This window comes from Anser anser, assembly GCF_964211835.1.
Source record: "Anser anser genome assembly, chromosome: 25".
Taxonomy (NCBI): Eukaryota; Metazoa; Chordata; class Aves; order Anseriformes; family Anatidae; genus Anser; species Anser anser.
Window position 1 is genome coordinate 930,315 of NC_139746.1, and position 27,946 is coordinate 958,260.

Consider the following 27,946-nt stretch of genomic DNA (forward strand, 5'->3'; position numbering starts at 1 on the left):
CGCCCGCGGGGAGAGCAGCCGCCGCCGTGCGGGCACCGAGCGCAGCCCCGGCCCCGCCGCTGCCCGAGCCCCGGGCGGCCGCGGCTGCGATGCGGCTTTGGCGGCGCCCGGCCTCCTCCCACCCGGTACCCACCCGGTAAGCGGGCCCGCGCCGCGCCGCCGCCGGTTACCGGGGGTCCGCTCCCCCCCCCCCCCCGCCCTTTCCCCTCCGCCGCCCGGTACCGGCGGCCCCGCGCCCCCTCCCCCGCCGCCCGTTGGCCGCGCGGCGCTCGCTCGGGCCGGGATTTCCCCCCCCCCGGTGCGGCCGCTTGGGTCCCGCCGGTGCCCCCCCCCCCCCCGGTCGGTTACCGGCCGCCGCCCGGTGCGTTGGGAGCAGCGGGGCGGGGGGAGGAGGAGGTGGGGGAGGAAGGACACCGGGCACCGGGAGCAGACCGAGCCCGGGCAGCGGCCCCGGCCGTTTTTCGCCCCCCCCCGCCCCGTCCCGGGGCCGGTCCCGGTGCCCCCAGCGCCGCGCCCTGCTCCCGGCCCCGCCACGTGCCCGCGCCCCGCGCTCCCGGGGCTGGGCCCCCCCGTGGGGTCCGGCAGGGTGCGGGGCCGCAGCGGGGCTCGGGGGACCCCCGGTGCCACCTCCCACGCGGGGACCGGCGGCGGCCGCGCACCGGGGCACCCCGCGGCTTTGGGGGTCCCGGCGGGGCTCGCAGCCCTGCCCTCACCGGGGCGCCCCCGCCTGTGTCCGGCCGCGGGGTCCTGGAGCCCCGCACGGCTGCGGGAGGTGGGCACCGGGCCGCCCCCACCGCCGCCGGGGGGGGACACCGGGGCTGGCGGCAGCGCTCCCCGGTGCAGCGGGGCCGGGAGGGCAGGCTCGGGGCGGATGCCGCCGCCGCGGCGGGGGAAGCGGCTGCGACCCGGGTGCCGACCGGCGGCGGCGCGGGGGGGGCGGGGGGGGGTCTCCGGTTCCCAAACCACCGGGGCAGGGTCGGGCCGGGGGCTGCCGGTGGCTGGGCTGCGGGCTGAGCCCCGGCTCCCGCTGCCGTCGGCCGGTGCCAGGCCGAGCGGCCCCGGTTTTGCGGCTGGGATTAGCGGCGGGGCGAGGGACAAGCCGGTGACCTTGCGGGCGGCCCTCCCGGGAGGGGCGGCCGTGGGGACCCCCCTGGGCCCGCACACGGCCCCGCCACGTCCCTGCCGCCGTCCCCGTCAACGCGCAGCTCGGAGCTGCGGCACGGGGCTGCACGGCACCGGGCAGGGCTCACCGGGGCGCATCCACCCCCGTGGCACCGGGACCTGGCGGGGCAGAGCGGGGGTCCCAGGATCGAGCCCCAGCGGGACCCCTGGGCTGGGGGCGGGGGTCGCGGCGCGGGCCCTGGGTGCCCCTCGCACGTGGCACCTGGGGACCGGGGGGCTCCCCGTGGACGGTGCCGGCCTGTCCGCGGCGTCCCCGGGGCGAGGGACGTGGGGGCCGCTGCCCCCCGCGCGGCCCCAGGGCCCCGTTATCTGCGGCTGCTGGTCCCGAGCCGCCTGGAGGGCCGGCGGCTATCGGGGCGGGCAGGCCCCTTCCCCCTGCAGCAGCGGGGCCCGGCCTCCCTATCTCATTAGCTGGAGATTAATGAGGCTCCCGGGCTGCCTTTAACTCCTTCCTCCTCGCCCTCCGCTCACCCTCTCCCGCGCTTCTCCCCGTGCAGGTCTGCGCCCTGAGCCGGCCCAGCGCTAGGACGCCCGCCCCGTGCCGCGGCCGAGGGGGGGCCGCCGGCCGCACGCAGCCCCCCGGGACGCGCCTGGAAGGCGAGGACGGAGCGATGCGCCGGGCCGCGGCCACCTGCTGAGCCCGCGGAGACTTCGGCGCCGCGCCCCCGAAGACGGCCCAGCGTCCCCGAGCCCGCGTCTCCGGCGGCGGCAGGAGCTCTGCAGCGAAGGGAACGCCGGGGCGAAGCCGGGGGGGGGCCGGGGGGGGCGTCCTCCCGCCCTGACCCAGCCGCAGCGGGCGCGTTGCGTCCCGACGGCCTCGCGGAGCTCCCCTGTGCCCTCCCGGGGGCCCGGCAGCCCCCTCGCAGGGCTGCCGCCCCCGAGCCCCCCGCCTTGGCCTCCCGCCCCGCTGGAGCGCGGCACCCTGCCGGGCGCTGCCCCCCGCGCCCCCAGGGCGTCGCCCCCCGCCCCGCCGGGGACCTGCCGCCCGCCGGCAGAGCCATGAAGCTGCAGGCGGTGATGGAGAACCTGCAGCGGCAGCAGCGCGCCCGGCTGCAGCAGGCGCTGGAAGCGCGGCAGCAGGAGCAGCAGCAGCAGCAGCGCTCCACGCCCCCCCCAGCACAGCCCCCGCCGGCACCGGGGCAGACCCCAGCCCGGGGCCGAGGCCCGGACCTGGCCCCGGCCCCCTCGGAGGAGGGAGCGGAGCCCGAGAACGCGCACATCCAGCGGGCGCAGATGGCCGCCCTGGCCGCCATGCGGGCCGCCGCCGCCGGCCTCAGCCACTCGTCCAGCCCGGGGCTGTCGGAGGAGAGCCAGGCCTCCGAGGAGGAGGAGCGCGGCGAGGAGGAGGAGGAGGAGGACGGCGGCTACCAGCAGGAGATGGGCTCCGAGGAAGAGGAGGATCTGTGAGTACGGCTGCGCGCGCCGGCACGGCCCCACAGCGGGTTTTGGAGAGCGGGGAGCCCAAACCTGGGGTCTGGGGAGGTGTCGGCGTGCGGGGCAGGCAGCAGCACCAGGGCGCCGACCCTGGCTGGGACGTGAGCCGGTACTTTTGGGGACACGCGCTGGATTTGGCCGTTTTCTCCCTGCTCGGGCCAGTGCCCCGGGGCGGCAGCGGCGGAGGGGCAGAGCTGCCCGCCCCGCCGCACCGATTCCTCGCAGCGGGCTGGCGTGGGGCAAAATTGCATCTCTGCCCGGGGAGCCACATGGGGCTGTGACAGAGGATCCCGGCCTGGTTTAAATAATGCAGGGCTGCCGGGCTGCCTCCTCCCAGCTCTCCGGGCAGGGAGCGGGCTCGGCGCCATCTGGCCGAGCTCTGCCTGCGCCCCCCAGCACGGGGAGCACCCCGTGGGGACAGGCAGGGCGCTGCTGGCGCTTGGGGCTGGCTCTGGGGCTGAGCGGTTGCGGGTCTCATCCAGATGCTGCGCAGGGACAGTGCGAGGTGCCGGGAAACGGGGAGGCTCGTGGAAATGTCCTCCGGCCTCCTGGCACCGCGGGGCATCCGCCGCTGCGGGGAGGTGGGAGAGGGCTCGGCTGGCAGCCCGGGGCGCGCTCAGCGAACCTCTCCCCTGCTCCAGGAAGGGCAAATGGGATGAAGAGGACTTCGAGGAGGACCTGGGCGAGGAAGAGGAGGAGGAAGAAGAGGAGGAGGAGGAGGAGGAAGAAGAGGAAGAGGAAGACTACGAGGAGGAGGAAGACATGGGCGAGGAGGGGCTGAGCTCGGCGGAGGCGGTGCGGACGGGCCCCGGGTCCCTGCTGCTCCGCAAGCCGCCGGCGCCGCAGCACTGCCGGGGCGAGGCGCAGCGGCCGCCGGGCGGGCAGGAGCGGCTCCCCGCCGGACTGGGCCCCCAGGGCCATGCGCAGCTCCCGCAGCCGGCGCCCGACCACGGCGACTGGACCTACGAGGAGCAGTTCAAGCAGGTGGGAGCCGCCGGGACGCGGGGACGGGGGGCCGCGCGTCCCTGCGGGTGTCTGGGGGTGCCACCGCCGCAGCTCGCTCCTTGCGCTGCCTTCGTTGCCGCCGAGAAACCACCAGGATCCCCCGGGGTTTGAGCCCTTTGGCTCTCCGTGGGGACCTGGGAGGATTCTCGCTGAAAACAGCAGGAAAAAAACACCCCGAGGCTGCGAGTCCGAAGGGATTCTTGGGTTTCTTCGTGCTCTCAGGGCCCTTCTCGGCAGGGCTCTGATGTGCCGGGGCCGTTCCTGCCTGGCCGGGGGCTGCAGCCCCGCAGAGCCGAGCTCTGGGCTGACCCAGCCCGCCCAGGGGCGCGGAGCAGCGGGCTCAGCACCAGCCCCTTCCGAAACGCAGCGCGGGGACCCGTGGGTCCCCCCCATGCCTGTCCGGCTGCAGAGCGGGTCTGCGCGGGTGCTGTTGGAGCAGAGCCACCTCCAAAATGCGGTGGAGGAGTGGAAGCGCCCCGCTGCCCCCCTGGATTCCCGGGGCCTTCCCCCGGCTGGGGATGTGGGGCTGGGGATGCGGGGCCGCAGTACCCGGGCTAATAGAAGGAAATGCGCTTAAAGCGGGGCTCCCCGGGGGCTGCCCCGGCCCTTTGATGTGTGTGTTTAAGTACATCTGAGTTTAGGGCTGGGGGAGGGGGCGAGAGCAAACAGCAGCAGATGGGACCCAGATGGAGAGGCCGGCGTTTTGGGAGGGGTGCGGTGGCTGCAGCCCCTTCCCCGGCTCGGGGCGAGGGAAGGGGCTGGGGGCTGCCAGGGGCTTGCCTGGGCGTGGGCGGCGCGGCCCTGCTGGGCTGGGCTGGGGCCACCGGGAGTGCGGAGAGCGCGGCCACCCTCGGAAGGAGGGGAGCTTCTGTCCCCCCGCCTCCCTGCTGCGGGGAGGAAAACGGCCGCCGGGGCTGGAGGCTGTTGCACAACTCCCAGCCTCCTCGGCAGGATACGGCCCGGGCTTTTGAGCATTTTGCCGTGTGCTGGGGCAGGGGGGGGAACCCCCCGAGCGTGCCCTGGGCCGCCCTCTCCTCCTGATGCTGCAGGGTTTGGGCACCCCGAGGTGGCACCGGGTGGACGGGGTGCAATGGGACGGGAGCCGTGGGGCTTCCTCGGTGCCAGGAAGGAGCGAGTGCCTGTGCCCGACCCCCCCCAGCCGCGATGTGCTGGGAGCCCCCGGCACGGCAGAGCCCCCCTGGCACCTTTGGGCACGGCACAAGCGCGCTGAGGACTGTGGGTCGCGGCCGCCTCGGTGCCCTGCATCCCCAGCCCGGGGGGACGGTGCCGCGGTGCGAAGCAGCGCCGAGGGGCAGGATTCGGCCCCGTCTGTGCTTTTCCTCCAGGCTCGGCGGCCCCGGCGCTCTCAGCGGCTCTGCTGGCTCGTCCGTAGCTCTAACAACGTACGTGTGGGTTTTAGAAACACACCGAACTTTTCCTGTGCTGTCTCGAGTGCGCACATATCCTCACCTCCCGGCGCTGCATCGTCTTCTTGTGGTTTCTCTCTTTTGTACTTCCTGTAATTAGAGAGTGGGGGACGTAATCTTTTTATCTGTGAAAAGGCTTTTAGATACCACAGCTGTGATCTTCCTGTTTGTCACCGTGTGAGCGTGTCCCGGACCCTTGCGATCTCCCTGGGAGCTCGGGCTCCCGAGTGCCCACGTCCTGCTCCCAGCCCCTCGATACCTTGCGGGGAAATCGGGGGCCCGGTGCCCGGCGAGCGCGGCCGCTCCGGGTGGCTGCAGGCGGCTCTGCCCCGTCCACACCGCGCGGGCGAAAGGGGCCGAGCATCCCTGCCCGTGCCCTGGGCACCCCAGGGAAAGCCGCCTGTTCCAGCGCCTGGCACGACGACAACTGATGGTTGGAAGCACCCGGCGGGGGTGTGGGGGGGAAGCGCCTTCTGCCTCCGCGGGTGGAGGCGAGGAGGCAAAGCGCCCGCTCGGGGAGAGGCTTCCCCGGCACGTCAGCGCGCGGGCGCTTGGATCCCGGCCGCTGGATTGGGGCCAGGGGTTGCTCGCGCGGCGCCTGGCCGGGAGCTCCTCCTGGCCGCCCTCCAGCGCGTGCCTCTGAACGCGCTCCAGCCCAGCTGACGGGCTGGGAAGGAGCAGCAGGAATGTAAACACAGCGCGGGCAGGATGCGCCCGCCGCCGCGCTGCTGCCGCCGCCGCAGGGGCGCTCCGTGGGGCAGGGGCTGCGCCGTGGCTTCCTCGCCCCCCCCCGACCCCCCGGCACGCCGCTGCCGTGCTCTAACCGAGCCCCAAGGTGCTTCAGGGGAACCCCCCAGTGCTGGGGGGGCTGCCACGCCGCAGCCCTGCGTGCTGTAGGGTTTGATGGAGCGGGGGCCGAGGGGAGCTCTGGTGCTTCGGGCAGTCCCCAGGGCTCTGCAGGCGCCGCGGGGCTCCGCTCCTTCCCCGGGCGTTTTCTCCGCTCCGTGCGCAGGGCTGCGAGCGCGGCGCTGGCCTTCCTGCCGCGGCGGGGAAGCGCGGCTCGAGGAAGGTGCTATTTCTGGGTTCCTCTCTTCTTGCAGGCCAGCTTCTCGCAGGGCGCGCTCTGCTCGCGTGCGGCCTCGTGCTCGTGGCGGCCAAACCGTGCCCCCCGCGGGGCGAGGAAGGCGGCCGGGCTGCGCGCGTTTGCGGGAGGAGGGGAAGAGGGGGCTCCCCTCGGCACCCCGGCGCTGCTTTCTTTGGGGACGTGTGCCGTGGTGCTCTGCCCCACCAGGGCAGCTCTGCTCGGACGAGGCACCGGTCCCTGCACAGCCTGGGGGACTCTGCCCGGCCCCACAGCGCCCCGAGCCCGGCGGGGGTTCTTTATTGCCCGCTTTGGGGCAGATTCCTGCAAACAGGCGCTCCGGTCAGTCGGTGTGGAAGCTGCAGGAGGCCCCGGAGGAGGGAATGTGGTGTAAAGGGGAGAAGCGGAGGCGCGGGGCTAGGAAGCTGTTGTGTGGCACCTCCCCGTCCCCGGGGACGGCCACCGCGCAGGCAGAGGTCAGCTCGCCGCTGACCCGGGCGCTGGCAGCAGAACAAAGGAGCCCCCGGCGCGGCGGGGCAGGGGGGGCTGCCAAAGGGCACGCTGGATCCGCAGCGGGGGGAAAAGGGGCATCGCTGGGGGGGCTCAGCCTCCACACCCCCGTGCTGGGGTAGCGCTGCGCTCGTGCCGGGCTGGATTGGGCTGTGTCTGTTCCTGCGGAGGGAAATCCCCTTCGCAGGACAGGGACACCGAGACCTGGTGCTTGGGGCAGGGCGTCCTCAATCCTCTGGGAATCCCCCGTGCATGGGCCTTTTGGGCTTTCTGGGCCCTTTACCCAGCCCCAAGGAAAGCACGGAGCTGCCCCGACCCGCCATGTGCGTCCCTTCCCGGCCCCGCGCGCGGGACGTGGCGCTCGCTCGTTATTTCTCCTCCCTCCCTCTTCCTTCCTAGAAAAGCCTGCGGCGGGGCTGAGCCCCCGCCACGGTCCGTCTCCGGGGAAGGAAGAGGTTTGTGACGGTCGCCGTCTCTTTCATCTCGCCCCAAGAGGCACCCCAGGACCCCGGGGCTGGCGGCTGTGCCGGTGCGAGTGGCCGGGCGATGCCGGCGTGTCTGAGCTCCCCGCCTCGAGCCGGGGGGGTTATGCCAAACGGAGGCAGCTGGGATGGGTGAGCCCCTGCCCGGCCCCCCAGGGGCTGTCCCCGTGCCCAGGTGACACCGCGGGTGCTGGCCGTGGTGGTGCTGGGCTCTGCTTTGACATGGTGCTGAGCGCGAGAGGCTCAGCGCCTGCCAAAACTCAGGCGCTGCTGCGGCAGAGTGCTGCGTAACGCCGGCCCGGGGCTGGGCTGCGCGGAGGAAAAACTCGCACGCATCAGGCACGGTGCTGAGCCCGGGCACGGTGCTGAGCCCAGGCACGCTGCGGGAGGAAGGGCCCTGCCGGGCAGCACCGTGCCCCGCGGGTAATCCCTCCCCTGACCTTTCTGTTTCGGATGGCGAGATGAGTGCGCCCCACTAATACCAGGAGCCTCAACCCGGGGCGCGCTCGCAGCCCACGGCATCGGAGTTTCCTGTCCCTGCCCCTTCTGGAGTTTCCTGTGCTGAATGCGAAAGCCAGCTGCTGCCCGGCTCCTCGCTCGCCCTAATCCCGGGGGCGGGGAGCGCGGGGCTGATTCAGCAGCGAGCCGGGGACGTGCACCCCCATCACCTCGCGGGGGTCCCGGGGGTGCCCTGCTCCTCGGGGTGCTCGCGCGCCTGTGTCGGAGCTGGTGGCCTGAGACGGGGGGAGACGCTGGCGCTGAGGATGAGGTTTTGCGGGGTGTGCTTTGCACGCTCATGGGGTCGCCGTGCTGCCTGCTGCTCGCCCGGCACCGCAGAGGGGCCGTCAGGGGGTGCCCGGTGCCGCGGGGCTTGGTGCCGCCGCCCCGCGCTCCCTCGCCTTGCAGCCGCTGAGCGTCGGCCGCGCCGTGCTCGGGTGCTGCAGGCTGGTGCTCGACTTCCCGCGGCTCTGTTCCTGTTTGAAAGAAGCTTTAAAAAGACCGAGGGGGGGGGAAGGCTCGGCTTGCGGTGAGGTGCTGGTACTTTTGGGGGGGCGGGAGGTTTCTGAAGATGTTCCAAATTGGGATGGCTCAAACTCTCTGGTGGCACGTGGGGGACGAAAACCTCAGCCCTTATCTGCTGCTGAGCAGAGCTCGCCCGAGATACAGGGTTTCAAAGTGCAACGGTTAGAGGAAAAAAAAAAAAAAAGAAAAGGCAAAACGAAAGCAACTCGGTAACCCCTGCGCAGGGGCTCGCGCGCCAGCGTCCGGCCCCGTCCCGCTCCCTGCGCTTTATGGGCAAGTCTAGACGGCGCCCTTCGCGCGGGCTGCCATTAGCTCGCAGGAAAAACAAGCCGGCCTTTTTCTGGGAGACGGGGCTTTTTTATTTTCCTCTAAATGATGGGGCAATCCAGTCAATGGCGGGGTAATTGCAGGCGGCCCGAGGAAGCCGGGGAGTTGCGACACGGGCGTTGCAGCGAGCTGGGAAATCGCGCCGGGTCCTCTCCGAAAGCTGCCAGCCCCCTGCCAGGGGTTCGCCCCGGGAAAGGCGTGTGGCGGGGGGACAGCGAGCCTCGGAGCGGGGACAGCCATCCGTCCGCCCGTCCGTCCGTCCTCCCGCCTGCCCAGCGCTGGGGCCGCGGCCCCGGGGGCAGGTGCCTCCATGGTTTCATGCTGCTCACATGACTCAGCCAGCAATTAAAACTGAAAGGGGGGGGGGGAAACGCGAGAGGGGCTGAGGAGGCAGAGGAAATGGTGATTTCTCGCTCAAAGGCCCCCTTTGAACGCAGCCGGGTGCTCCCCGTGCTGCTCGGACGCCGTCTGTTCGGGAGGGGCGCTGCTGGTGGTTTCTGGGGGGGCCGGGGCTGTTTCTGCCGCGCAGCCCCCGGGATGTGGCCGGTGCTCGGGGCTGGGGTCCTGAGAGCGTGCAAAAATCCCGACTTCAGCTTAAAACACAGAGCGCCATCCCCTCGTGTAGCGCGTACTCGTGGCGAAGGCCTCCAGCCCCGGCGTCCTGGGGTTTCTTCTGCTGTCACTTCCCTGGTAAAAGCCCCCACAGCCCCACCTCGGCTGGCTCCGTCCTCCCCAGACCCCTGCCGGGGGCCGCAGGCGTGCAGGTTCGCCTCCTGGGCCAAGTGGGGGGCTAGCAAAAAAAAAAAAAAAACAAAAAAAACAAAAAAACCAAAACCCCAAATCTTGATTTTCATCAGCTGGAAAGAAAGGGCAAGCTGCGAAATGTGAACTCTGCCGGGCGCCGGGGGCCTTCCCCGTGCGTCAGTGCAGCAGAAGTGATACCGGCACCGCCGCTCCCTGCCGGGGGGCACCGTGGGGGGGCCAGGGCCCGACCTGCCCCCCCCGGGGGGCTCCGAGCGGGGCGGGGGGGGCCGTGCCGCTCCTAATGGCGGCGGGAGGGTCCATTTACTTTCTTTAAAATATTGATCGGGGCTTTATTGCATTAGCGAGCCGAGCGGATGAGCCGCCCCCGGGGAGGGAGAAGGGGCCTCTTCCTGGGAAAGGGGCGCCTCGTCCCCGGGGCCGGGTGCTCCAGGACCACCCCCCCCCCCCGGTGCCGCCGCCGCCCCCTCCCACGTGCGTGCCCGCGGCGGGGGGCTCGGGCAGATAACGCGGCCGCTCCTGCGTCAGGCGGGGGCCCCGGCCCCAGGCGGTTCGGTGCCCGGAGGAGGGCGATTGCAGGGCCTGGCCGGCCGCAGGCTGATAACGGGGGCGAGGAGGAAACGGGGGGGGGGGGGGGGGGGCTGGGAGAGGCACCGGGAGCGGGCGCTGGGTGCTGGGGTGGGAGCTGAATTGCACGTGGATGAGTTGTGAGAGGCACGGGGTTGTGCTCCTCGGCGGGTTTTTGTTGGCCACGAAGCGGGGAGCTGCCAACCCACGGGGTGTGGGGGGAGCTGGGCAGCCCCCGGCCCGTGCCCTCGGCGGAGCGCTCGCCCCGCTCCTTGCTGCCCGCTGAAGGGTGTTCCTGGGGAGGGATCCGGCCCGGTAATCGGCTCGGGGAGCCTTCCCGCGGCCGTAATCCCCCGATCCCGGCCGGAGGTCAGGGACTTCTCGGCGAGAGCGGCTCAGGCACCAAGTGCCTCCGGGCGTCCCGGCCGCGGGGTCCTTGCCCTCCGGCCGCGCGGGTGCTGCCTTCGGTGGGGCCGAGCTCCTGGGGTCCCGGTCCTGGTTTTTCCACCAAAATGGAAACCCAGCGTGGGAACCGGGCTGGGGAAAGAGGGGACGCTTCTCCTCGGTGCCAGGAGCTGGGGATGGAGCAGGGGCAGTCCCAGGGCCACAGCTCCACGAGGCTGATCCTGGGTGAGCCATCCCCCCGGCACCCCCAGGCTCTGCCCGGGCTGGGGGGGCTCCCCAATCACCCGAGGCACCCCCGCATCGCCTGCTGGCGTCCCCCCTCCCTGGGAGCCCCGGGGCTGATTCACAGGGCTGCAGAGGAGGCAGCCGCCCCACGGCTCCGGCACAGCTGAACCAACAGGAATAAGGGTTTATTTAAAAGAAAAAAAAAAAATGTTGCAGAGAATAGAGCAAGGCCTTTGTCAGCAAAGCAAACAGTCGCGCCTGGAGCGGAGCAGTTGGGCAAGGGCGCAGCGTTGCTCCATCGCCCTATTTCTGGCCGAAACCGCAGGAGAAACGCGAGGCTGCCTTTGGGGCCGGCCGGACGTGCCGCAATCGCAGGGTGGGGGGCGTGGGGCCCTTGGGGGGGGGGGTAGGGGCCGCTCCCCGCGTGCGCGGCCCTGATAAGGCACCTGCCCGCGCGGCCGCCGCGCTGGGAGCCGTGGGCGCAGCTCCTGACCCCCTCCGTGACCCTCGGAATAAGTCACTTAATCTCCCCGCGCCTGGGTCTCTTGTCTGTAAAGTGGAGCTGATGATAATCCTGCCTTTGTCGTGGCTGCTCGGAGGCAGGGACCTGGCTCCCCGGGGAGGGGGGGCCCTGCTGATCCCCCCCCCCCCCAGCCCCACAGGCACTCCAGGGAGGGGGACGGGAGCTGGGGAAGGGCAGCCCGGCCCCACGGGCAGTCAGCGCGGTGCAGGCACAGCCAACAGCGCAGGCACCTGCTGGAAATCCTTCCGGTGAGGGGCTTTGCCTCCTGCCTCAGTTTCCCCCCGTCCGAGCATACCACCCTCCATCACGTGCGGCGTTGCCCGGAGCGAGCCCGTCCCGGCGCTGTGCCCGCCTCACGCCAGCCGTGGGCGCAGGGGCCGGAGCGGTGCCCGCCGCCGTGCCCCCTCCCCGCTGAGGTTCCCCGGCGCGCCTGAGCAGATTTGCGGTGATGGTTCCCAGGGCTGACGGCCCACAGCTGGCTGCCCGTCAAAAACCATCTGCGGCGGCTGGACCTCCGCCAGGGACCGCGGGGCTGGCAGGGCCGGGGGTGGCGCGGCCGGGCAGGAGCCCCCGGCCCCGTGGCGGCGGTGGGGACGGCTCGGCAGCGCGGCAGCGCCCGCCCGGGACGGAGGCGCGGGGCCTCGCATTTCAGGAACAGATTTGCAATTACACAAATCCCCGGCCCTGCCGGGCTGAGAGTGGAAACCCTGGGTGACTCATCTGCTTTGGCTTACAATGATCTCCTTTCTAAGACGATCATTTACATATGGTGGAATTTAAACCCCGGCTTGCCTACAACGGCTAATTCAGCCGCGCTCCTGCCCCTTCTCGCCTCTGCCTGCGCAGGTGCTGAAGCTGCGCGCCCTGCCTGCGTTCCCTGCCTGCGTTCCCTGCCTGCGTTCCCTGCCTGTACGCACTGCTTGTGTTCCCTGCCCGCACGCCCTGCCTGCACGCCCTGCCCGTACGCCCTGCCCGCGTGCCCTGCTCATGCACCCTGCCCGCACCCTGCCCACGCCCTCCCCAGGAGATGGGTCCCTGCCCGCCGGCCCCAGCCTGCCGTTCCTATTAGGCTTTAATCCCCCCAAAAAACCCCGGGGAAGGCTGCCCCGATCCCACGAGGTTTGGGTACAGCCGGTGGTGCCCCTTGGACCGCCCCGGCTCTGCTGCTCCGGTGCCGGATCCCTGGCCGGTGCCGTGCCCGAGCCGTGCGCGCCGGGTGCATGGGTGTTGCTGCCTCGGACGAGCTTTCCCAATACTTACTGACTCCACTGAATTAATATTTGCACAGGGTCAGGTGTGATAGAGAGCATGTGTCAAGGGCATGCACAAACACATACGTGGCGAAGGGCTGCAGGCAGCCGTGGCGCTGCTGGTGGGAGCTGACTTCCAAACGACCTTTCCTGGCCGGCAGCTTTTGGCTTAAAAGAGAGGAACTGGCCCCAAAACGGGGAGTGGGCATGTGGGGTGCTGACAGGGCTGGGCTAGCCGCCCCTCACAGGAAGGAGAGGGGCTCGGACCCCTCATGCCGCTGGAGGGGGGGCACTGGGGACTCCAGGGAAGCTCGGTCCCGGCTCTGCGGTGACCAGTCGGCACGCCACGCAACGCCTGGGTGTTTGCGTTCAGCCAAAAACCCCTCTCTGCTTTTCATTTGAGCCAGAGCCCCGCGAGCTGCCTGCAGCGGCTTTGTCCGAAATAGTTGTTCAAAACGCGATTGCAGCAGAATTCACTTCCTCCTTTGCAAAAAGGGGAAAAAAAGCAGCAAGCCAACCAACCGTCCTCGAAACCGGAGCTGGGTCTGGGCCCGGCTTCGGGCTGCTCCGGCGTGCTGGTGATGCTGAGCGCCCCGAGCCCGTGCAGGGCGTCCTCCGCGTGCCCCCGGGAGCGGCTCGGGCCCCTCGGGGTGGCCCAAGGGTTTTGTTCCGAGCAGGCGGACCCGCAGCAGGTTTTTCCTTCTGCTCCCTCTCCCCTCCCTGCCACTTAAGCCGACAGAACCGGCTGAGCCGATCGGTCGTGGGGCGGGCGCTCGCCTGCTCCGCGCCTTTCGGCCGCGCGCACCCCGGGTGCCTTCGCAGCGCGGCGCTGGGACCGGGCAGGATCGGCCCCGCAGCGTGGCGGGGCGGGCGGCCGACACGGGGCGGACAATGCGGGGTCAGGGAGGTTAAACGGCGACTAATTCGCCCTTTCAGCATCTCCCTCTGCTTCCCGGTGACGCCCGCATTGTCGGCGCTGACACCGGCCCGCGTCCCTTGGCCGGTGGCACAAGGCAGGGGGTCCAGGGCGCGTCCCCGCGCGGTGCCAAGTGGCAGGGACAGCGCTGCTGGCCCTGCATGGCCCCGGGGGAGCAGCGCCAGAGGGGGCCAGGACCCCCGTCCCACCAGGGTGCTGGCCTGGGAGGGCGAGGGGTGCCGGGTGGCTCAGCTGGGGACGTTGTGATGGGCTCCTTCATCCCTGCGGGACCAGGAGGGGGACGGTGCCACGCGAGGTGCCCCGGGGGCATGGCTTTGGTGTGCCGCAGCGGGAGGGCTTCAGCACGTGGCTGTGGCCGGGCTCGGTGCGGATGCTGCGAGGTACCGGGGGGGATGTGGCTGTGGTGGCGCTTGGGGTTTTCACAGGTGCCGGTGGCCTCGGGGGGCGGGGGCAGCCCAGTCCTTTGAGGAAATCGGGAAATTGGGAAATTATCCCCGTGGTGCAGGAGCAGTGACACCTCTGAGGGGGTCCCCAGGGCCTGCCACCCGCCGGGTCCTGCAGCCCCCAGCTCCTCCCAGGCCCGAGAAGGGGACCGGTGGGGGACAGGCACCTGCGGCGGGGCCACGTCCCCCCGGTGCGGGAGGTGGCCGACCTGCGGAGGGGACAATGCTGGGAACCGGAGGGAACAATAGAGCCGACGGGAAGCGCGGCACCGACGACCCTGTAAACCTCTCCCAGCAAACGTACCCAGGCTCCCCCTCCGGAAAGGGGCCCTCGCCCGGCTGCCCCCGGGGACGGGGAGCGCCCGCGCCGCCCCCCTGCGCCCCGCCACGCTGAGCTCAGGCGGCAGGAATCCGGCCGGGCCGGTCAGCGGGCTCCCTGCGGCACGGCCGCCCGCGCGCCCTCGCTGCTGCCGGAGAGGCTGCCCCGGCCCCTGCTCGTGGGGAGCCCCCCCGCCCCTCTGCTGATTCCCGGCTCCACCGAACCCCGCTTTTGGGGAGGGGGCTCGGCACTGGCGGGGGTGCCACGTGCCCCCGAGGGGCTGCCGGGGGATTAGGGGCACGCGCGCAGGGCAGGGCCGGGGGCAGCCCCTCCAGCGGGAGGTGACCCCGTCCCTAAGCCGAGCTCTTTATCTGCCCGCGGGATCGGGGACGGGGACGTTCGCCCTTCGGCTGCTGGGGGGGGCCGGGGGTGGAAAGGGAATCGGCCCCGCGCATCACGCGGTCTGGCCGATACGAACCTGATACCCCGGCACAGCTGCTGGGCGGGCGGCCCCTTCCGCGGCCCCCCCCGGCAGCCCCACACCCGCCGAGCCGGGGGGGTCGCGCCGGTGGTGCCGCCGTCCCCGCAGGGCTGCGCTCGCCTCGACCGGGGCACTCCTGCGGACCCCAGACCCCGCGGTGATGGTGCTGCTGGCACCGGGTGCCCCAAAGCCGCGAGCGGGTCACGGCTTTACGGGAAACCGCGTTCGAGCAGCATCATCCGAAACGTGTCATCTCAGGGCTCGTAACCAACCCTCCAGTCTAGTTTTTACAAATTACTTTCTTTTTCTAAAGAAATCAACCCCCCCCACCTCCACCCTCCGCACCCCGAATCCGGGCCCCAGCGTGAGCGGCACGGTGCCGGCGCTTTGCAGCGGGACGGTGGCAGCTTGAGCGTGGTGGGGGCCGGGGGGGCATCGGGGCGACGGCGTGGGCGCGGGCGGGGGGCTGCGCACGCGCCCCGGGCCGGGAGGAGCGGGGAAAGCACCGTCCGCTTGTTTATTCTTCGTTAAATAACTTCTGGCCTCGCGGGCTGCCCGCCCCTGCTTCGCCCCTCCGCTGTCAGCAGGACAAAGGAGCCGCGGCCCCGGGGGAGAAGAAGGGCAGAGAGCAGCCCCTTGGTCACGGCGGCCGTGCCGAAACACAGCTCAGAGTGCTCCGCGACCTGCTGCGCTGTGCGGGTGCCGGCCGGCCCGGGTGTCCCTCTGCTCTCCGGAAGCTCCAGCACCTTGCTTTATTGTTTTTTTGTGTTTTTTTTTTTTTTTTAATCCCTAAACGTGGCAATCCCAAGCATTTTAGCGCCTGCAGGAGGTCTGCCTGTTGCTGACAGGGTTTACCCGTCCTTGGGACTGGGGGGGGGTCTTGAGGGGGCCTTCCACCCACCCGGCGCACGGCTCGCACGTCCCAGGCAGGCGTGCAAGAGAAAGGAGGAAAGCGGTGAGCGCCGAGCCTTCCTGGCGGTGAGAAAAAAGCCTTGGCAATTGTTCCCCAGGGCCTGGAAACCCAGAACTGCGGCACTGCAGCGGGCCACGGTGCTTGCAGCTCAGACGGCAGCACCGCGGCCGCAGGCGAGGACCCGCCTGGCTCCTCCACGCTGCAGGAGCCTCGTTACGTGGGAGCCTCGTTAGACCGCAGCCTCCCAGGGTCTCTTTCCCTCCTGGCTTTAATTGCCCCCGGTGCTGGCAGCTCGCGGGGCGGCTGCTCGGCTCATTCGTTATCTCAGCAGACCCTGGCGCATCCCGCGGCGCTCCCGTGCCGCCGCCGCTGGCCGGCATTCCTGGCATTGCCGAGGGGCCGCCGTCCCGCAAGCCCTTTTAAAGTCAACGGGCTGGGATTTTCGCGTAATCTGGTTTGAACGGCTGAGCCGGCCATCCACACCAAACGCCGGGCTGGGAGCCTGCCAGGGGCTCGGCTGCGCCCCCCTCCTGCCTCTCCTCCCTCCTTCGCTCCCGTAGGGACCCTCCGGATGCGGGTGCCTGGCACCTCGGCCGGGAGCGCGGCGCTGCCGGGGAGCCCGGACGGAAGGTCCCCCGGTGCCAACGGCGATGATGGTGCCACCGGGCATTGCTCCTGGGCTGGACAAGCCCCGGCGTGGGCGCCCTCCTCCTCCGTCCCCCTCCTCGGCCACACCGAGCCGGGTGTCCCGGGGGCGGCCCCGCTCTAAGAGGATATCGTCGGGGCAGCTGGTTTACAGATTAAGTTATTTCCACCTCCGTGCAGCCTCCCTCGTTACGCCGTGTAAACCGAACTGCACACACGCTGCTGCGCCCGGGCTGCGTTTCCTGGTGCCTCTGCCGCCCCCGCTCCCGGCCCCGCCGTCGGCCGCCGCGTGTCCCCGGCTCGGCCCCGCGCCGTGCTCGGGGCCGAGGGCTGGCACGCACCGCGGCTCGGCACCTGCTGGTCTCGGTCCAGCCCGCGCCGTGCCCGGCCGCCTGCTGCGTGGTTTCGCACGCTGCTGAAACGAGAACGAGTTTCGGTTCCTCAGTTTTTATTTTGAGCTCTGATCGCCGCATGCGAGGCTGGGCCGCGGCCCCGCGGCACGAGGAGGGGACAGGTGCGCGTTGCCAGAGGCAGCCGGCAAAACCGGGGTGCCGTCAACGCACGGGAATCCTGCGAGGGGGCCGGGGACTTCTGTCCCTTTCCGCGTCCCAGCCGTGCCCGGGTGGCACAGGGGAGCCGGGCAGCTCCCAGGTGCTGCCTGGGGGCGTGGGGCAGCCGGCGCAGGGCACCTTTGGGACGCTCTCCTGTCCTCGGGGACGAGCCTGGCCACCCGTGTGCCGGAGGAGACCCCAGGAAGCCGAGGGCGTGCTGGGGACCCGGCGGCCCCGTCCCCCCCGTGCCACCCACCTGTGGCACGCACACGGGCACGTCTCAGAGCCGTGGCTTCCACGGTGCTGTCGACACCTCGCCAGTAGCCCCAAGCAGCCGTTTGCCAAGCACCCTTTGTCCTGCGGCGTCGCTGGGGGTGCTGGGGGACCCCCCGCTGGCAGAGGGCATGCAGGGCTGCTCGGGCTGGGGGAGCAGAGGGAAAGTCCCCAGTGAGGCTGCCCCAGGCCCCAAAATGCTGCACCAGGGGGCACCAGGGCTCGGAGCGGCATGGTCCAGATGGTGCCCAGACGTCCCCTGCAGCTTTGACCCAGGATTTGGGGTGAAAATCCGGGCCGAGCACCTGCTCAGCCGTCGGATTTCAGCATGGGAACGCCGGGCACGGGAACACCCAGAGCTCGCCCCCAGCAGCACTTTCCCCGCCGGGAGCCCGCGGATCAAAGGTGCGTGCAACGATCGGCGCCCGCGGCCGGCCGGGCAGCCCGCCCTGCTGCCACTAATCCCCCGCGGCTGAGCAGATGCACGTTTTCCTCAGCTGACGGTTAATTTTCTTTCATCCTCTTAAATGCGTATGTCCAACATTTCCTTCGGGATTGAACCCCTGCCCCGGTGCACCTGGCCGGGGGGCGATGCCCAGGGTGCGGGGAAGGTCCCTGCAGGACCCCAGCCGCTGCCGAAGCCCCGCAGGGGCTGCGGGGTGGTTTCCTGGCCCCTGTGGGGCTGGGAGGGGGCCGGGGAGCCGCACCAGGCAGCGCCAGGCCCCCGTCCGGAGTGGGAGGGCAGAGGGGCAGTGCTTGTCTCTTCCCAGCCCCGGATGCAGATTTCCACCCACGCATCCCTCTCAGCCCTAGCAGCCCGGTGAGAGGCCCCGAGAAACTTTATTTAAGAGCTGTCCTTATAAAAATTGAATGAGCCGATGTTTTAATAAATGGCTAATCAATTTTTAGAGCCCTGCAGGTTAATAGGCCGCTCGTGACCCTCACGCCACGCCGGTGGTGCTCTGAGCTGGCCGTGCTGCAGGCGCCGGGTCCGGTGCCGGTGCTGCACCGGGGGCACCGGGTGCTGGTGGCAGCCCCGCGGGCACGGCCACCACGCGGTGTCGGAGCCGGCCCCGGGCCCTGCCTGCACGGCTGCTCGCAGCGCTCCCGCCCGCCGCGGCTCCTTCCTGGCACTTTTGTTCCTTTGCGTTTCCCTTTGTCCTCCCCCGCTCCGGCAGAGCCGAGCACCAGGGCGATGTTTTCCCAGCCCCCCCCCCCCCTCCGCTCAGCGACGCTTTTCTCCCTCCTTGGGTTTGTATTTAATCAGCTGGCTCGGCTGAGAAAGCCTCTGCTGCCTCCCCGTCCCACCTCCTCCCCGCTCCTTTGTCTGAAATGCGGGAGCGGGAGCGGGGGGGGCTCCGGGCTGCTGCAACCCCGCAGGCTCGGGGGGTCCCCATGGGCTCGGGGTCCCCGCGGTCCTGGGGCACGGCAGGGCAGGGTTGGGGTGTCCGGGCGGCAGTGCCGGGTCTGGGGGGGGCATGCACCCCCTGGGCACCCTCCCTGCAGCACGTCGGGTGCAGAAGCAGAAGCGGGGCAGGTCCTGAGCCAAGCACCGAGGTCTTTCTGGCAGCGGGACTCTGCAGGCGCAGGAGGAGGCAGGAGCCGGCAGCACCCCCGGTGCTGCTCCCGGCCTCCCCATGGCTTCAGCCTCCTCTCGTTTCCGCAGGGCAGCCGGGGAGGGCAAAACGAGGGGCGATGCCGTGCCCTGAGCTCACCGCAGCCGTCCGTGCCGGGGACGTCGGTGGCCGCGGCATCCTGGTCACAGTGCGGCAGTGCCGGCTCCTGGCATGCGGCACCCTCTGGTCCAGCTCCCGTCCCAGCTCCCGTCCCATTGCCCGGCCCCGTTAGCAGGGGACAGGGGGCACGGGGCCGGCCTGGGGCTCGCCCAGCGCGGTGCTGCCGTGGGCTCGAGGCGCTCGGCAGCAGTGCGGGGGAAACCCTCCCTCCGCGTGCGGCTTTCCGAGCCGCTGCAGGAAACGGGGGAGGCTGGATTGGCAGGGGCCCAGCAGCCCTCAGCTGGTCGGGAGCAGCCCTCTGCCAAAAAGCTGCACCGGCTGCATCCCGCGCGCCGCCGGGAGCTGCCCCTGCCCTGCTGGGGGGCTCTGCTCTGCTCCCCCTGCCTTGGGAGCTCGGCTCCCGGCACTCCCGTGGGGACCGCGGCACCCACGGGGCACCCGGGGCCCCACGCGGCATCGCCACCCCTCTCCTGCCGCGGGGGCAGCGGGCGCTGGGGGGGCCGAGGGGGGGCTCAGAAGGGGTCAGCGGTAACGACAGCTCCTGACCTCTCCCCAGCTGTTTGCTCAGGGGCCGGGCGAGCTTTTGCAAGGTTTCCAGGGGAACTGCGGGTTTATGGCTTTCCTGTAGCGCCCTTCCCTGTTATCGGCTCGGCCTCATTGATCCCTTTGATCGACGCCGGCGGGCGAGGAATTCAGCCCCGCGGGCACCCTCTGGGGGGGTTTGGGGGGGTCGCACCGCACCCCGCCGCTCGGTGCTGCCGGGTCCGCATGCCAGGCATGCCCGCTGGGGGGGCGGATCGGTCCCCCGGTAAACGCGGCCGTGTGCGGGCGTGCGGTGCACGGCCCCGCGGTGCGTGCCTGCGGGGTGACGTGTTCGTATTTATAGCCCCCTCCCCGCCGCCCGCGGCCCCGCTGGCAGTTGTTCAAAACCGTCAATGAGAAAAGCGAGCGCGGCTCGGCACGGGGGGGCTGGGGGCTGCGGCGTCCTCCCTGCTGCGTCCTCGGCCACGTCTGCACGGCCCCGGGGCACCCGGAGGAGCTGGGAGCCCCCTGCATGGCCACCACCCGGTGTCCCCCCATGGAGCCCCCTCTCTGCCACCAGATGCTTCCCGTGCTTGGGGGGGGGGGGGTTTCTGTGCGGCTGGGGTACGGCTCCCGGCTGCGGGGAGCGGCAGAGCCCGCGCAGCGTGCGTGCGGAGGGCGCGATGCGCTCGGCGGGCCGGCAGCTCTCGCTGCCATAAATCAGGGCAGGAATGTGTCGGGCTGTCAAACAAAGGGTGGGGTCCCAAGACAAAAGCTGGCCCCAGCATAAATGGGCGCTGGAGGAGCGTCTGTGCATAGATCTTCCTGTCCTGGCTTATGAAAACATTTCCCAGTTGTGTGCGGCTGAGACCCCGCGCAGGGTGCAATGCGACATCAATCTTGTCGGGTTTGCTCCTCGGGCAGCGCGGGGGCCAGGATGGGAAATGCTTTCGCAGGAGGAGGGGTTGCCAGCCCCACGGCCTCCCCCCGGCAGGCACGAAGCCGCTCTCAGCACCAGGCTCCCGAGGCAGATTTGTTGCTTTGCAAAGCGGGAGCGAGCTCTGGAAGGCGGCACGTGCCGGAGCCGAGCGGCGAGCAGCCGGGAGGGCACGGAGCGGCTCCAAGTCCCCGTCCTGGGGTCCCAGGTCCTCCTCGCCTCCTCACAGCCCTTGGTTTTGGTGGTCGGGCCCCGGACTCCCCGAGCACACCGCGGCAGGCACGGTCGCACGCAGTCTCGCAGCGTGGCACAGGCGTGCGCCCTGGCACACGAGCTCGCTGCCGACCCGGCGCTGGCTCCCTCGGGCTGTGCAGGTGCGGAGGAGGGATCGCACCGAGGTGTTGCCCCACTCCGCGCCGGGAGCGCGCCGGGTGCTAAAAATACCCGGGATCTGCGTTCCCGGGAGGAGCCGAGGGCCGATTGCAGCATTCTCGGCGTCGGAGCTGCTCAGCCTCCGGGCGAGGTTCGGGGCAGCGCCGTGGTTTCGGGGCCAGGATCTAAGCAAGGCAAACGCCTCCGCTCGCCCGCGCCCTGGCTGTGGAGCGCGGCGGGGCTGTGGTGGCGGCGCGGCCACCGAGGCCAGCGGTGGCCCCGTGCTCTGCTGCACTGTGCGCACCCCGAGCACGGCTCATTGCAGTGGGGGCAGCTTCTCGCAGGTGTCAGCACGAGCACCGAGGCGCCGCACGCCCCCAGCCAGGCGTCCCCGGGGCTCCCGTGTGCCCCAGCTGGGCTCCTGCGGTGTCCGCAGCGCCGCCGTTCCTGCAGCAGAGCACGTGTGCAGGGCTGGGCTCCTCGAAAGCCTCCTTCCGTCACTTTGCGCTCAGCTCCCACTGAATCCGGTTTCCTGGGAATTCGGGCACCCGACGAGGGGCCGCCCTCGCTTCTGCCACCCGGGAGCCGCCTGCCAAAGCCTCCACGTGGCCGCGGGCCCGCAGGAGGCGCCTTGGCGCGGTGACAAGGCCGGGTCGCGGCAGGTGAAGGCCGTGCTGCAGCGGGGCTCCCCCTGCTCCCAGCGGCCTGGCCCCTGCCACCCCCGGTGGCTCCGCGGGATGCCGGGGGCACGATGCCGGAGGCTGGGGGCACGCCTGCCCCGAGCCGCAGGGATATTGGGACCCAACAGCTCCACGCTCCGGACCCCCGTGATGCCGTCGAGCTCCACAGAGCTGCCTGGCACTCCCCAGGGAGCTGAGGGAGCTGCCCCCGGTCCCTCATGGGCTTCGACATCCCCGGCCTCGGTGCTCTGGGGGGATCGGGGTCAGGGCATCACGTGCCTGCTTTCGGTCCCGCCGGGCACGGCTGCCCCTCGCTCTCCGGCACGCCGTGACCGCAGACCTGCCCGCTGCCCCGCGGGGCTCGGGGGCCGCCGGGGGGTTCCCTGGGTGCTGGGAGACGGGTGGGGGCTGCCGGCGGAGGCGTGAGCGGTTTTCTCCTCTCGTTGTGCAGCTGTACGAGCTGGACGGCGACCCCAGGAGGAAGGAGTTCCTGGACGACCTCTTCAGCTTCATGCAGAAGCGAGGTGAGCCCCCCCCCCGCGCCTGCCCCGCTCTGTCCCTGGGTTTTATTTCCTCGCATGTCATTGGAACCCAAGGTTAATGCTCTGGCCAGACGGGTAGTTAATTTTTAACCTCTTTGCAAACCGGGGTCAAACCTGCTCCGCTGGAATCTGCGCCACGAGCTCGGCGCAGCCATTCCCTGGCGCTGGCCCCTCCAGGCTGGTTTTGTCAGTGCCGCGCTGCCGCCGGGCTCTGTCCCCCCCTGGGCAGCTTGGCCCCGGGGGTTCGCCCCCTGCCTGCCCCCCCACCCCACCCCGCTGCCCCATCCCGGGGTTCTGGCAGGTCCAGAGCAGCCGCCATCCAAACCTGGCTCCGCTTTTGGGGCCGAGGGGGGCATCCAAGTCACTGGCCGCGTCTGGAAAATGTTGGGCTGCGGTATCAAAAGGAGGATGTCCGTGTCGGTTTTGGCTCATGCCAGGTCCCCAGGACGTCGCGCTGCGTCCCGGCGGGGGGCAGCTTCAGGGGGTGCTGGCAGCTGAGACCCTCCCCGGGGGTGTTTGGGGAAGGGGGTGGCGGAGGGGCCGCAGCACTGCCTGGCGGCTCGGGGCGAGGAGCCCAGCCCGGTGCCGGCGGTGCCGCGAGAGGCCACGTCAGCTGCTGCCACCTCCCGGCACCGCGCCGGGGAGAGCCGCCCGCTGGCCCCGCTGTGGAGGGAGCGCGGTGTGGTGTGTGCGGCACGGCACGGCTCCGCACGGCACGGCACGGCACCGCACGGCACGGCACGGCACCGCATGGCGCGGCCAGACGGTGCCCGGGCAGGGGCCACCGCTCACCGCCGGCAAAGCCGGGGTCTGGCACTGGGAACACTGGTGCATGGGTGCACTGGGACTTGGGGCAAAGAGGCGCTTAGGGAAGCACGGGGCGGGGGGTGCATGCGTGTGTGCGTGTGCATGGGTGTGTGTGTGTGCATGCCTGTGCATGCATGTGCGTGTGCATGCGTGTGTGTGCGTGCAGGCGCACAGGCAGGGGCAGCCCCCAGGCACCGCCAGGTTGGCTCCCACCCCCCCAGGGAGCCCCCCCAGCCCCTTCCGGCCTGGATCCGGGTGATTTTTGGGGTCCTCCCCAATGCTCAGGCTCTGGCTGTGACTGGGGGCTCTGCACCCCCTCTTGTGCGGGACGGGGGAGCCCCCCCGCGTGCGTGCGCGGCGCAGGCACGGCGCGACCCTCGCGTTATAAATAACCGCTGTCGCTGGGCGCCGCGCGGCAAACCGCGGCCGGCCCCGCTCGGGCGGCTGGGCTGACATCTCCGAGTTTCGTTTTCCTCCCTGTGTGGGGCCGGTGTCGAGCGAGGTGCGATGAAGGGGGGGGCTTGCAGAGGAAAATGGGGTGCAGGGGAAGGGCAGCTGCAGAAGCCGGGACCTTCCCTGAGTGCCCCCGTCCCCCTGTGGCCCCCAGCTCCCCCCTCACCGGTAGCTGCGGGGCGCTGGTGGCCGCCCGCCGGGCTTGGCCCCGGCACGACCCGAGCCTGTCCTCTCCCCCTCCCCAGGGACCCCCGTCAACCGGATCCCCATCATGGCCAAGCAGGTGCTGGACCTGTACATGCTCTACATGCTGGTGACGGAGAAGGGCGGCCTGGTGGAGGTCATCAACAAGAAGCTGTGGCGAGAGATCACCAAGGGGCTCAACCTGCCCACCTCCATCACCAGCGCTGCCTTCACGCTCCGCACCCAGTGAGCACCGGGGGGACGCGGGGTGGGGACGGGGACGCGCCGGGGCGCCCGCCACCGCCTCACGGCGCCTTTCCGCCGGCAGGTACATGAAGTACCTGTACCCCTACGAATGTGAGAAGCGGGGGCTGAGCAACCCCAACGAGCTGCAGGCGGCCATCGACAGCAACCGGCGGGAGGGCCGCCGGCAGGGCTTCGGCAGCTCGCTCTTCACCTACTCGCCCGGCGGCACCCACGGCCTCCTCTCCTCGCCCAAGCTGCCGGTGCCGGCCCTGGGACTGGCCTCGGCCACCAACGGCGGCTCCATCGCGCCCGTCCAGAAGATCAAGAAAGGTAAAGCACCCAGCACCCCGAAACGGGCTGAGCCAAGCACCGGGGGCCGGCACGCCTCGGGCCCCCCATGGCTCCATTCCGGTCCCCTCCCCAAGCCCCAAATAACCTGGGGTTCCCTTGGTGGCACGGCCGCACCAGGGCTTGTTCTGGGGAGGGATAGGGACCCTGGCGCCCATTGCACAGAATCACAGAACGGTTTGGGTTGGAAGGGACCTTTAAAGATCAAGTCCAGCCCTCTCTCCAACAGCCCTCGCTGCATCAGGCAGCCCAGAGCCCATCCAGTACCCCAAGCACTTCTCCGCAGGGCTGCTCTCCGTCCATCCTGCCATCCCCAGCCACCCCAGTGTTCGGGGTTGGGGTCACCCTGTCCCTGTCCTTACTGGGGGCGAGGTGCTGGGCTCCTGGTGCACACATGGAGAGGTTGTGGGGGGGCCCCGTGGCAGCGTCCGGGAGCTGGGGACGCCGCAGACACCGCGCCATGTCCCTGACCCCGCGCTCTGCCCCGCAGAGGAGGACGCACCCATCCCCATCTCCATGCCCAGCCGGCTCCCGGTGTCCCTGGCAGGGCACCCGGTGGTGGCAGCGCAGGCTGCGGCCGTGCAGGTGGCGGCGGCCGCCCAAGCCGTGGCTCTGGAGCAGCTGCGGGAGAAGCTGGAGTCCGGGGAGCCCCCGGAGAAGAAGATGGCGCTGGTGACGGACGAGCAGCAGCGGCTGATGCAGCGGGCGCTGCAGCAGAACCTCCTGGCCATGACGGCCCAGCTGCCCATGAGCATCCGCATCAACAGCCAGGGCACGCGCTCGCCAGGTCAGTGCGGCCGCGCGGTGCGGGCGCGGGGCTGGGCTGGGGGGCGCGCGGCGCGTCCCGGCGGGGTCCCTCACCTCCGCTCTCCCCGCGGCAGAGAACCGCCAGGACTCCTCCGGCAGCCTGAGCAGCAACGGCACCAACAGCATCAGCATGTCGGTTGAGATCAACGGTATCGTCTACACAGGTAGGGAGGGGACGGGGCAGCGCGCGGGGTCCCCTTTGGGGGAGTTTGTCCCATTTTCACCAGCGGACGGTGCCGGGACACGGGGTGCCCCCCGCTCAGCCCTGCTCTCCCCCCGCAGGTGTGCTGTTTGCCCAGACGCCCGGCCCTTCCTCCTCCTCCTCCTCCTCCTCCTCCTCCGCCTACAGCAAAGGCAACGGCAGCAACGGCGGCGGCAGCCGCGGCAGCGGGAACGGCGGCGGCGGGGCGGGGGGCGGCGGGGGCAGCGTCCCCCCCGCCGCCCCGGCCGCTCTGGCCGTGCCCCCCCCCAGCTCTACCTCCAACAACGCTTCGCCTTAACGCCCCCGCCGCCCCCGGCGTCGCCTCTCGCCAAAGCCAACAGAGGTGACGGGGGCAGAGCGTGCCCGCCACCGCCGCGGCAGGCCGGGGGGCTCGCGGCGCTGCTGGCGAGGGAGGGGAGGAAGCTTCAGCCCCGGGGGTTTCATTAAAGGCTGCCTGGGCTCGGAGCCACCGCGGTCCCCGAGCGCTCCGAGCGGCGCGCGGTCGGCCCAGACCTGTTTACCTCACACACATCACACTTTGCACTGTACATTTATTATTATTATTATTATTTTTTAACTCGTGTTACCTCCAGACAGACGTCCAGACGCCTGCCAACGCGAGCTTTAATGAAACCTCCTGGCACTCTTTAAAGGAAAAAAAAAAAAAGATAAAAAAAAAAAATTGGAAATCGGGAGATATTTTATTCATTTAGATCCTTTTTCTTCCCCCTTTATTTTGAGAACTACACTCACTATATGGGATTTTAAGAGGTTGTTGTTTGATCGTTTTGTTGTAAATAGCTTCTATTTTATTCTCTAAAAAGAAGAAAAAAGAATCAAACTTTAACATGCAAATGATATATATTAGCATTCATCAGGGAAGCAGGAGCTGGGGAACCTTGTAACCTCCTTTTTCTTTTCCTCCCGGGGCGAGCCATGTCCGTGCTGAGCCGCGCTCCTCGCCCGGGGAACGCCGCGGGCTCCGCGCGGGGCCGGGGGGCTCCGTCCGCCGCTGCAGGGCTGCGGGCAGCGGGTGCCCACCACCTGCCCGCGCCCCCCGGCTGCCCCCACCCAGTGCCCGAGGCAGGCACCGAGCAGGGCGAGGAGCCCGGCCCCGTGCGGTGGGACCCCCCCGGGGACGGCCGCGTGCTGCATGCTTTCAGCTTGTTGCGTTGAGTTCTCGGTGGAGAAAATGGACTCGGATGGGAACCCGCGGCCCCAGCGCACCCGGCCCGGCACCAGCGCTTGGGGCGGCGGGCAGGGTGCTGGGAGGGGAGCGGCGCTCGGGGACAACCGGGGGCTCCCGGGGGCTCCCGCAGCGGCCGGGGCGGGCGGACTCGGGGTGGCCAGGACCAGGCCGTCAGCACGGGCCCGGTCCCCGGCGTTCCCCCCCGATTTCCCCATTTGGTGCCCGTCGCTCTGCCTGGAGCCGGGCTGCGTTGTCAGGTCGCTGTTTTCTGTCCCCCCCCTCCCCTGTAAGGCGATACTACTGTGCAGATCCAGTTTGGGCACATTTTCCCCCCCCTCCGCCAGGTCCAGGCCGAGGTGACACCCGATCTGTTATTCACGCTTCAAGCAGCAAACTGGTTTTGTTTGCACTGGGGACGGGCGTTTTGTTTGTGATACTGGGGAGCGCAGCCAGAGGAATCAGGAAAATCTGGTGGCGGCGGCTGGGCCGCGGCGGCTCCCCGGGGCCGAATTCTGTTTTCTCGGCTGCTCCCCGTGCCCCAGGCACCGGCTCGGGGGGGGGCCGTGCGGGGCGAGCTGTGGCCACCCAGCACCTCGGGGAGCCCCCAGCACCCTCCCGGGTGTCCCCAGCCTCCCGCCCGGTCCGGAGGCGCTCCCCCTCGCTTAAACCAGCAGGAACCCGGAGACGATGTCCTCAGAGCAAGGCCAAGGGGCCGTGCGTTGGTGCACGGTGCTGGTCCCGATGGCGTTTGTGCCGGCTCAGCTCCGGACGCCGCCCCGGGCCACGTTGGTGCGCGGCGCTCCTGCGGGTGCTGCTCGGGATGGTTTTCGTGGCCGTGCAGCTCCGGGCTGTGGCCGTGGCGGGGCCGTTGCGGGCGCCCGTCGGAGCTGCGTCTCAGCACGCCGCTGCTCCCCGCCGAGGCCGTGCATGATGCAAGGCCGGGTGCTGTTGCGGGCGGCGTCCACGCGATGCTCTCCCAGGGCGTGCCCCGGGGGTGCTCGTGGGGCCGTGGGGTGCTCTGCGGGTCCCGAAGGACACTCCGCGGTCCTTTGGGACCCCCAAAGTCCCCCCCAGCCCCAGCACGGGGCGTTTATTTTAAGCTTCGCTCTGCTTTAGCCGTGCGGGTTTCAGCTTTCCTCCTCCCTTCGACATTTTCTGGCCGCCCTACCCCAAAAAACGTTAGCCCAAGCCATGCACATCTGCGTGAGACACAATCGCGACCTGATACCGACCCCCCCCAATCGGTATCTCGATTCCTCAGGTTTCGACGGCGAGCACAGGGTTTGCCCCCCTGCCCCGCGCGGACCCCCCCGGCAGCACAGATGCCCCCCCGCCCCGGCTTGGGACGGGGACGCGGCGATCTCAGGGGATTTGGGGTTTTCCAGCCCATTTTTGCTGGCAGGGAGGGAGCCGCCTTGTGAGCACCCCCCCAAAAATGCTGGAAATGCCCTCGGGTGGCTTCGCAGCGCCCCAGGGGTGCCGGGGGAGGGGGGGGGGGGCACCCGTCTTGTGCTGCTTTTAGGATCCAGCCCAAGTCCCCGGAAACCCCGGGAAGCGGGCGGCCGCGGGGTCTCCTTGTGGCCGGGCGGTTTAGAGCTTTAGTGAGTTTTGCATTTGTACAGTCACTGTTTTTTCTGGTTTTTTTTTTTTTTTTAATTATTTTTAACCTCCCCCCTTTTTTTTTGAGAGAGAGCGCATATCACCTTCCCCTTTATTTTCTTCTTGCATATCGATTAAAAAAAATCAGTTTCTCTGGGGTTTGAAAAGAAAAAGGAATGGACACAGCTGCAGACGCATTTATCCAGCGGGCATATCTTAACTCAGGTAAAAAATGAAAAAAAAAAAACACACAAAAGACAAAAAAAAGAAAAAAGAATAAAAACCACATTCTACCTCTGAGAGCGGCGGCCTCGGGCACACTGTCCCGAGCCCCCGGTGAAATATTTCAGTTTTTCAAACATTCAGGTATTGAAACTTTTGATTATTAAAAAAGATAAAATAAAATAAAAACACTGAAAGTTTACATTTTATAATAACATTATTATACAGATTGTATTTAAACTTCAGAATATTTAAGACAATTGTAACCCTGTAAAGTTGATGAAATATTAAAAAAAAAAAAAAAAAAAAAGTTCCGTTGTTTGGAGTTTCTGACTT

At 69.5% G+C, this 27,946-nt stretch overlaps 1 protein-coding gene across 2 annotated transcripts; it reads left to right on the plus strand.

The window, feature by feature from the left end:
- ARID3A (AT-rich interaction domain 3A) lies at nucleotides 1–27,920 on the plus strand. 2 transcript variants are annotated; one of them, XM_083810988.1, is made up of 9 exons: nucleotides 1–136; nucleotides 1,680–2,585; nucleotides 3,258–3,600; nucleotides 21,464–21,536; nucleotides 23,060–23,243; nucleotides 23,326–23,573; nucleotides 24,082–24,378; nucleotides 24,473–24,562; nucleotides 24,681–27,920. In XM_083810988.1, the coding sequence occupies exons 2-9, from the start codon at nucleotides 2,182–2,184 to the stop codon at nucleotides 24,896–24,898; spliced, it is 1,857 nt and encodes a 618-aa protein (XP_083667114.1). In that variant the 5' UTR covers nucleotides 1–136; nucleotides 1,680–2,181; the 3' UTR covers nucleotides 24,899–27,920. The 2 variants fall into 2 exon arrangements, with proteins under 2 accessions (XP_083667114.1, XP_083667115.1); XM_083810989.1 differs by having other exon boundaries at nucleotides 24,139–24,378.
- The last annotated feature ends 26 nt before the right edge of the window (nucleotides 27,921–27,946 follow it).

Coding starts and splice junctions, on each gene's coding strand:
- ARID3A (XM_083810988.1), top strand. CDS start 2,182: ATGAAGCTGCAGGCGGTGATGGAGAACCTGCAGCGGCAGCAGCGCGCC. Junction 2,586..3,257: donor TCCGAGGAAGAGGAGGATCT/GTGAGTACGGCT, acceptor CCCCTGCTCCAG/GAAGGGCAAATGGGATGAAG. Junction 23,574..24,081: donor CGTCCAGAAGATCAAGAAAG/GTAAAGCACCCA, acceptor TCTGCCCCGCAG/AGGAGGACGCACCCATCCCC.